Source organism: Cebidichthys violaceus, unplaced genomic scaffold (assembly GCF_023349555.1).
Source record: "Cebidichthys violaceus isolate CVI_PGR_0920_01 unplaced genomic scaffold, fCebVio1.0.p SCAF_5, whole genome shotgun sequence".
NCBI lineage: Eukaryota > Metazoa > Chordata > Actinopteri > Perciformes > Stichaeidae > Cebidichthys > Cebidichthys violaceus.
Window position 1 is genome coordinate 13,385,495 of NW_027176705.1, and position 10,241 is coordinate 13,395,735.

At 36.1% G+C, this 10,241-nt stretch overlaps 1 protein-coding gene across 2 annotated transcripts in view; it reads left to right on the top strand.

The window, feature by feature from the left end:
- The window catches only part of gpc6a (glypican 6a), a 137,232-nt gene extending 131,726 nt beyond the window's left edge, over positions 1 to 5,506 (top strand). For both annotated transcript variants that reach the window (XM_068730726.1, XM_068730727.1), the window contains one exon: positions 724 to 5,506. In XM_068730726.1, the coding sequence (XP_068586827.1) occupies positions 724 to 944 (221 nt within the window). In that variant the 3' untranslated portion in view covers positions 945 to 5,506. The remainder of the gene's footprint in view (positions 1 to 723) is intronic.
- Positions 5,507 to 10,241: the final 4,735 nt, after the last annotated feature.

Genomic DNA, 10,241 nt, shown 5'->3' on the forward strand with positions numbered 1-10,241 from the left:
AAGAGTTTAATTGACAAATGGTTCATCCAATCATCTGCCAGCTATATTGTGAAAGAGCCTGCCCTTTTCCAATGAAGGCTTCTCAGATGGTTCCACAAACCATCTGGCAGGTCAGCTTAGCAATGAAGTGCTTATAAATCATTTGAGAAAATCTGAAATCCCATCGTATTTTAGCCCTCTTTTCTCACCGTTTTTTGGTCTACATTAAACAGGTGGAAAGTGATTTTACTCTGGCTCCCGCTGTGAGCAAAGATGAATGTATTTCAACCGAATAAGACATGTCTGGAATTTTGTTTGGAGAATTAAAGTGAATTAGTATTCAAAGAGTGGATCTAGTCTGTTAAAACACAGAAGTGGCTCAATAAAACTTTACAAATTTAAAGGCACAATCCATAGATGTATTTCATATATATTTATTAAGAGAGCACAAAAGATTATGAAAAGAACATAAAAGCCACAGACACAATCATGAAGTGATACTCTGCTGATGTACGTACCAAAGTGTATTTGGATGGTGATGCTTAGCGTATGAAAAAACTACAATAACCAAATTTTAGCACCACCTATGTCTCTAGGATCCGTGGGTGAGTTTTGAAGTGCCACTTTCTGGTGTAACCAGGGCTTTCTCACTTCCCCTTTGCCATGAACCAAACTAATGGCTGCTTGTGACGATATTATTTTTATGTAAATTTCAATTTGTGCGGTTTTCTTTGTTTGCCGCAGGTGACGAGGGCAGTACTTCTGGCAGTGGCAGCGGCTGCTCTGACGGCTGCACAACAGAGTTCGTTTTTGTAGGAACAGAGGCTCCTGTGATCGGAGCCGACAGAAGTGATGAACGTGCAGCAGCAGCCGCAGGCAAGTCATTTTCCCGCGGACCCTCCCTACTGCTGGTGATGGCCGCCCTCACACTCCCACTCCGGGCATTGCAGACTCAATGGAGATAATACACGGGTGTGGCCCGATCACTGACTTTTTTACTATACGTACAGTATGTTCAACAGCAAGTTCTACTGCTGTTCCCTCACTGGACATGTAGAAGCTCCTGGAAACCTGTCGAGAATGCTTACTGTGTGGTATGGTACCGTAGGACTGGAAGTGAGTGCAGTGCTGCATCCTGCTCGTCCCCCAAAGAATGCTCGGTGCCATCATTGAACCAGCTTTCACATCTCTGAAAAAAAGAAAATCTGGTGATTTCTCATTATTCTAAAGTGGGTTTTAAAGAACATACCTCTCTTTGAGAAATTAAAAATCATCTGATCTGATTGTTTTTTTCTTGTTTTTTTGTTTAATGGAATTGTGCAAATGAGACAGCACACATTTTGCCCTATTAGTCTCCTCCGCCTCAGACAAAAGTCTTACTGTGTGCATGCGTGGAAATGATGTTAACTGACAAAAAACTTTTTTTTTAGGTTTTTTGTATGCAGGCTACACAGTTTTTTGGCATTGGTTGGTACAGGATTGTGCAGTGCTAGCAATTCACCTGGTTTCCCGTTTGGTCATATCAGTGTGGCTTCAGGAAACAGCAGTTCTTACAGCCACTTTATAGTTGCACATTTAATTATCTCTAAGAAAGTGCTAATGTACTGCACTAAGAGAACTACTTTGCACAGATTATTTTTGTCAGCTTCATACGTTTATAAAGCTAGAGCAAACATCCACCCCATAGAGACAGAAAATCTATATTTTCAGATCATTTAACTGTATTGTACTTGCAGTATGTATTTCACTGGAAGGTACTGTAATGTAATATTACCGGTTTAGTAGATGGCTACATTTTTATAAATGTATTACCTGTTTATACAAGTTATATCACCTGTAAACATTAAGCCATTATATTACAATTGCCTGCTAATGATATTCAGTTACCGGATTTACTCTCTTTCAGTTTGGGTACTTAACATCCGCTTAAACAATTCAGATTTCCTTTTTATTTCTCAGAATATATTATGGATATTAGGTAATGCTAATGACATTTTTGTTTATTTTCTTGGGCCCCATGCTTTAATTATTTATGGAAATGATTTATGTTGCTTGTTTTTAGTACTTGTTTATATTACATATATGTAAGACTACACATTTTAACCCTACTCATGAAAGCTCAGCCCTCTGACAGGCTCTACAGGTTCACCCACTCACATCTTATGGAGCACCACAATGAAATTTGCATGTTCTTGTTTGGCCAATCAGAACAGACCCACCACCATGTCGGGCTGCAAGTTATACAAGTGGTCAGGTTTTCTTAAAAGGCATGTACAAAGTCAGCAACACAAAAAGAAGCAAGGTGCTAAGGTCTGACTGTGCTTTTAGAACTAGCGTTACTATTCATAACCTTCATTCTATCTCTCAACAGTCATGTACCTCTAACTTGTTCTGAAGTGAGCAACTCCAACACAACTCCATGGACATGACCTCTGGTCACACAAAAAAGGAGGTTCCAGAAATTTACAAAAAACAAACAAAGGGAAAAATGTAGATTTTTTTCCACAAAAGATGGGATTTAAGGCAGCCACCCTTATGATGGAGTGTGCCTGGAGGATCCAATCTCATCAGCTCATAAGCACCTGAAATGCTTTCACCAATAAGTAATCTCTTGTCTCAACAGAGGCCTTCCCCAAACGCATTGCTGTGACAAATTAACAGCTGCTGTGATTATCTCAAGGAGTCTGCACATTACACAGAGCACAGTGAGCAAGCATAGGACACAAGAACAGTCAAGACCTGTAAAACTATCTGATGTTTTAAGGCACAAATTACAGGTGCAGGTGAAATGCAGGGCTTTGTGGTCCCTTCAAATTAGCAAACAATTAAAGTAGACTGATATCCACATTGCCAAAGTTTGCTGCAGCAACATGGTTGTCTTCACTGACAGCACCTGAAAGAAAAATATTCCTACAGTGTAATATGTCTCACAAGAGAGACCCCAATCACCACAGGAACTCCCACTGCAGAACAGATGGAAACATTTCACGTCATCTCACTCCCTGCGGAAAACCGCTTTAGGAGAAGGTGGTTGAACAGCAACCTCCCACCAAAACCAGCAGGCTATTTAAATCGCTGGTGCGTAAACCTTAGCTGTGGAAGAAGACAGTCTATCCAACCGAAGCCTGAGGATAGACAACACTGATCAAAAAGGCCCTTCCCAATATCACAACTTTTCAGTGTATTAAACCATTAATGGCAGAAAGACTATGTTTCATTAACTTGTTTTTACCTATATTTTGGTTGGTGTAAAGATATAAAAAAAAGTAAATGCTGTTCAAACAGACTTGGTGACTACATTTTGATGTACATAAAGCACATCATTTAGTTAAAATGTTCACTTAATTTGGATGGAAACTTGACTAGAAGGGGGAAGTATAAAGATAACATAGAAATGTCATTATCAAATATCATTACCAGTATCACAGCTATGACAAGACAGCAGCTCAGCAGTAATACAAATATTAAAGAAATTCTCCAAACAAAAACACAGTCCAGGTAGCTAAGAGGAAGCCAAAAAGGTCAGAGACAATGGAATGGAGCAAAGAAAGAAGGAACTCATCAGCAAAGCCAGGCAGCAGCATTGGGAGATGACCACCAAGAACTTAATCCGTAGAGAAATGATCACCTGTGGGAGACCTCCATGCATCGTATCCATTGCTGAAAAAGTGTAGATGCTTTGGTTTAGGCAACATTTGCCACAGTGGTACTGGAGCAAGAGGGAGAGGAGACCATGTTCATCTCGTCGTATTTATCTCATCGGTCCCGTTGCTGTGTCAATCACAATGGTGAAGATGCTAGGCCAGAATGCAACCAGCATATTTAGGATCTGGGTCAATGAATCTATTGTGATGGTCGAAAGAGTACATGCAAATTTCCGTACATACTGCAGGGGTGTAAGCCTGTTGAGCCCTTACGAGGGCAAAGCCTGTATCAGACAGAACCAGGGGAAACTAAACACATATAAACACAGTTTACCAAACTCTCAAAGTCTCAAATACTGTTTTCCCCGGAAAGTACATGGTTTACGCTGTGGCATACTTTTGTCTTCAATTTTTGGATTGCTCATGAGTCCTCAGCCGGGTCATCTTAACATAATCACAGGAAGAGGTAAAAGAAAACAGATCTCGATCTGCTCTCACTTAGTGGGTCAGACAGATGGGAGGTAGTTAGACATGATGGACATCCAGCAGTAACTATTTAAAATGTACTGAAAATTGAATAAAGTAACTAGCTGCTGGGTCTGTGCAGGAACAGTTGTCCTGATCAGCTCTGGATAGCAGATAATTGCAATGAAGGAGGTTTCATGTAAAATATCATGTTCTGTTACATGGGACTGTTGGACTGTTGATGCAGACGATTGATGATTCAATTTCAGCTTCTGGCATTTACATTTCTCAGAATACATCAACTCTTACATTTTAGAATTTAACACCAATAGTTGTTTTGTTAGCACTTTTATTTTGGTGTCATATTGTTCCCCAAGACTAGATTAAATTGTGCAGTAACACAGTTGCATTTGGATGTTATTTGTCCTTTGGTGATTCTATAATTGATTAAATAAAGATACAGTATACAACAGAAAGAGAAAAGAGTCTATTAGAACTGCAAGTTAGTGGGTTATATATTGCTGCAGTCAAACACTGCCATATACATTCAGTTTTTAAGTATTAAAAAAACATTTGTGGAGGCAGATATTTCTGGGTTAGGGTCAGAAGTGAGCCAAAAACTTAACATTTAAGTTTTTGAAAGTGCAAAAACTCAGCGAACATCTGTAGCCACACAAAAGGTTGAATGCAACCGCAAGAGCTTCCACAAGATCTGTGATTGCAACAACAAGAGTTTGGGATGAGTGAGGATAAGGCAGGTCTTTACTGGTGTTCTTGAAATACCGTAAAGAAAATTAATTAAGAAAAGACTGTTCCAGAAGTTGGCTGACTTTTTCAAAAGAGCTTGTACTGGTAGAAACAACAGGCTCCTCCCATTACAAGAGGAATGTTTGCCATTTTCCAATGGCTTGTGTATTCCTCTCTCCTGACAAGATACGTTACCCTGGTCTGACAAAGAGTATCACTGTCTGAGATGCTTCAATGCTTAACTTAAAGTCTGTGAGCCCGTTTTTGTCTCGCTCATTCTCGCTGGCATTTGAAAAAACTGGGGGAAAAAAAAAAAGAGTAAAATCATGGTCTGCTGAGGTTTTTTACAGAATGTTTTGAAAACGTGTTATGCAAGGTCTTCTCCGTTTTGATGTTAATCGTTTGCTGCACTTTTGCTAAAACATATGCTGTGAGTGTGGTACTGTTGTGATTTGCAAAATCAGATAACTAAGGAGCACATGAAGATTTTTGGAGCTGTCAGTGCACGCTGTTTGAAGTGTTTTGGGGGAACTGAAGTTGATGGTTATACATGCAGACATGCCTTACCATTTATAAAAGACTAAAATGGATTGCTTATTTGGCTTTTGTTACACATTCTTGTATACAGAAAATAATACAAAGGTAATAATAAACATTTTATTAAAAAAATACTTTACTCTAGTTTTCTCTATTGTGTCTATAAGTGTCACCATTTCATCATTGCTGTTCTGTGGAAACCATTTACTGGTAAGATGTCAACTGATGTGTGGAAAAAGAAAAAAGCTTGGGACTTGTACATACATAAGAGTTCCGTTAAATGTCAAGCATTGTCTAATCCAATTCAAAGTCTTACTCATTTTACATTACTTCAAAGTTTAATTTAACAAAAGAAAATGTTAGATGTGTCATCTATATAAACTACAAACATGAAAAGACCTAGTATAGCATGTAGAAAAAGTCATCAAACATCAGAGTCTAGCAAATCATTAAAAAGCCAAAGTAGTTTGTCAGAAGGTCATTCAAATGCATAGTTTAGTGTGGTCATAGGATGGTATGTTAAAAAAATTCACAAGATAATTATAGCATGGTATTTCAAGAAAAGTTGTAGTATAGTAATTTGAAAAAAGTCAAAGTGTTGAATGTTGAAAAAAAGCAATTTAAATACAAAAAGCCATAGCAAAGTGAATCATAAAAATAGCCATCATACAGCAAGTCAAGTAATTCACAAAAAGTCATAGTGTAGTATTTAAAAATTCAAGTTTAAATTGTCATTGTATAGCTAGTCATAAAAAGTCCACACTTATAGTATGTCAAAAAGTCATAGTATAGAATGTTAAACAAAGGAATACAAAAGTCATGGTATGCTAAGTAAAAAAATAAAATCGTAGCTTTGTACGTCCAAAAACTATTTGATGAATAAAAATGTCTTATAATGTAATAGGATAGCATGTTATAGTGCCATAGTATGAAATAGTATAACATGTGGAAAAAAGATAGCTTAAAACGTCATAGTAGGAAAAGGTCATAATATAGTATGTCAAAACATCATAAAAACTCATACAATAGTGTGTCGAAAAAATGTCGAAGTGTAGTATGTTGAAGAAACCTCATTAAAATAAATATTATAATGTGTTGAAAAAAATGTATAATATATATATTATACATTTTTTATATGTATAAAAATGTGTATATCTATCTATCTATCTATCTATCTATCTATCTATCTATCTATCTATCTATCTATCTATCTATGAGACATAATTATATAAGTATAGCATGTGTAAAAATCTCTTAGCATAGTGTGTTAAGAGATATTTCATATTATAGCATGTCGAAAAGTCATAGTATAGTGTTTAAAAAAAACGTCTGAAAAATCTCTTGAAAAAAGTGATAAAAACAGTATGGTGTGACGGAAAAAAATCATAGTCTAGAACGTTGAATAAACGTGATAAATATGGGCAAAAAATCATAAATAAGTCATGGCACAGTATGGCGAAGGAAAATGCATAGTATATTATGTTTTTAAAAAGATTCATTAAAAAAGTAAGAGTAAAGGATTTTGGAAAAAATGGCATAGGTATGTTTAGAAAAAGTAATATAAAAGTCTTAAAAAAATGATTGTATGTCAAGAAATGTCACAGTATAGTATGTATATAAAAGTGGGAAACGGTCTTATTATAGCATGTAAAAAAAAAAAGCAATTAAAAAGTGATAATTAGTATGTCAAAAATAATAATAAAAGGTCCAAATTGAGTATGGGGAAAAATAATAGTATTTTTAAAAAGTTATAAAAAGGAAATAGTCCAGTATGGAAAAAAGTCACAGTATAAAATGTAAAAAAAAGAAAGTCATACGAATGTCAAAAATCTCTCGGTATAGAATGTTGCAAAAAGTAGTATTGTAGTTAGAGTATGCTGAATAAACATAATTAAAACTCAAAGTACAGTGCGTTTAAAATTGTTTATAAAAATGTTGAAAAAAGTACAGCAAGTAAAAAACAAGTCATACTATAGAATAGCAAAAAAAAAAAAGTCTTTAAAAAGTCATAGTATAGTATGTCAAAAAGTAAAAACAGATTCTGAATAGTACATCAGAAAAAGTCACAATAATAGGTAATTGTATAGTATGTAGAAAAAATTAGGGAACAGACAGTTTTTTTTTTCTTTTATAGTTTTACGGCCTATATAGTGTGCCTAGGGGTACACAGGAAGTAACATAAAAAGGTGATGGAAAAACCTTGGCACAGAAGTTCAACAAAAACCAAGAGGATAATATAGCTGCAATTAGTTACATTTATTTGACAGGATAGATGAACAAAAACAAACCAACTAAACAAGGAAGCGTGGCCGTCAGGGTCTCAAAAGGCCAAAACAATAAACAAAAAGCCCCACGCTAACTGGAAAAGAAGAGGTCAGCTGGCCTCTGGAAAACAAACAGAACAACAATACTGAACTCCCTAACTAGTCCCAAAAACAGGAGAAAACTTTTCAAAATAAAAAGGCAGAGAACCCCTACAAAGCTTCCATTAAGTTTGAACATCAGGTATGGCAGCACAAATGCTCTTGGTAGCAGCAACAGCAAACCTACAGCTCCGCAGGCCAAGAGTGAACAAACAGGGGAGAAAGAACACTGGATCTGGGGGTTGATATGCAGCTCCACTGATGAAATGAGGACTCTCAGGTGTGGGTGCTTCAGTGCTCACCAAGGGGCGTGGCAGACCTGAAAGACAAACGGAGGCATCGTTAAGTCAGGGGGCGTAACATATAGTATGGTGAAAAAAATCATGGTTTAGCATGTTGATAAAAGTCATAAAAAACTATTATAGTAGGGCAAAAAAAAAAACTGTATAGTTTGTCATAAAAAGTAATAATTATGTATTTCCAAAAAAGAGCTATAGTATAGTTTATCAATAAAAGTAATATTCATAGTATAGCATGCCACAAAAAGAGAAAGAAAACGTCATAGTATTTTACAGTATAGTATGTCATAAAAAATGACACAACAAATGTCATAGTATAGTTTAACTGAAATATGTTAGTAAGTGTGAAGTATACCATAAAAAGTAATAGTCTTGTACAAAATGTCAAACTATAAATTTATAGTATAGTTTGTCCTTTAAAACTGTCATATTATAGTATGCAATTAAGAATATCATAAAAAGTCATGGTACTGTCATAAAAATGCCGTAATGTATGATGTCATAAAAAATAAGTGTGGCGGCCGTTCAAAGATAATTCACACAGAACAAGTTTGTCATTTTAGACTTTAGAGTTTTATTGAATAAGTCACAGCTGATCTATCACCTCACTAGGCTGGCAAGAGCCAGAGGTGGAGAAATAAAGTACTTAACACAATACTTGTACAGCCAGGCATGCTTTACAAACATCCTTCATTCTCGCACTCAAATAAACACACACTATTTTGACATTTTGTCTGCCCATTCAGACCTCTTCTTAGTGTGTCTTTTTTACTGTCTATGTTTACTGGGAACCAAGAGTAGCAGGTTGAATCTGACAACTTGGTTTTAAGAATATTTTGCTGTGACACAGGCCTTACCCTTTCACACAGACACAGAGAAATGCAGCTCTTTGGCTTGCTGAATGGGTAAGACCAAAGGTTAAAAATCGATCTGCCAATACACTTCCCTTATTAGCGTTCTATGCTGATTTTCACTACCTTGTCTCCTCTGTTCTCCGTTTGACCCAACGATAGGCCAGGTTCCAAGGATCTTTGAAAGAATTTAGTGTCCTGACTAAGTTATGACAGAGGTCAGGGGTCACAGGCGCATGGGCCAAATTTCCCTCCCACCCAATTAATAAGAGAAAGGTAAAATACAGTTTTATCTACTAGTCTATCTGTGTCACGAGAGAAAAAAAACCCCTCAAAGGCTGGAATAAGGGAAAAAAATGGCAGACTTTTATCAAAAGGTAGGCATGAATACATATTAAACAAGTGAACCTGCCTGAAAAATGTAAACATGAAAAACAACGAAGAAAATAAATAATAGAAGAAAATAGAAGTTGATTTGATCATTTGAAATTTAGTCATTTTAATCGGCAACAATAATAAGCCAGTCCACATCATCTTGTTACTTTGATGTTAGTTCTCAGATACTAGGATAAACAAACACCCCCTTCTGATTATATCACTTAATATTTGCACAACAAGGCCTATAATCAATGTAAAGGCTATAGAGTAAAACATCAAAGCTTTAGTAATAACTTTTAAACATAGTAAAATTAAATCAACAGATGCATTGCAAATTTGAAAATAAAGAAAATGTTCCAAGTGAGGCATAAAGGTTGATGCATAGTTCAAAACATTCAATGTTTGTATATATAATAATATGCATACTCATTCTAAATATCATATTATGGTTTATTTCCCAAGGTAATATTGCAAAGCACCGTTTTTTAGGCGAACACATTTTTGAGCAAGCTGTAGAATTCAAAACTTTTGCTTTTCTCCTAATCTAGGGTCAGGAAAAAAGGTCATGATAATCTATTCTCATTTGTTTATAATCAGGTTTGGTTTTTACCAGTTCCCTAATCCTTGTTGGAAGGTAACTATTTGACCTCCCTCTACACCATTATTCATGCAAGTCAGGGTGCAAGTACAAATACACAGGAGTACACTAAATGCCATTAGTATGGGAATGAGAATTTGAACCATAACTTCTCCCCACGGCACACGTTTGTCAGGCAGCCAATTATTATCATCTGAGAGGAGTTTGGAAACCTGGTTTCATTAGCAAACCCGGTTAGTATGTAGGTTATGTTGGGAGATAGCAATTCCACAATTTTCACATAGCTGTTATTACCATGTTTGGAAGGGTCAAGCATTGTCTGACAATTATAAGCCAGGCAAGCACGATATTCTGGAGTCAGTAAACCTGTGGTCTTTGCC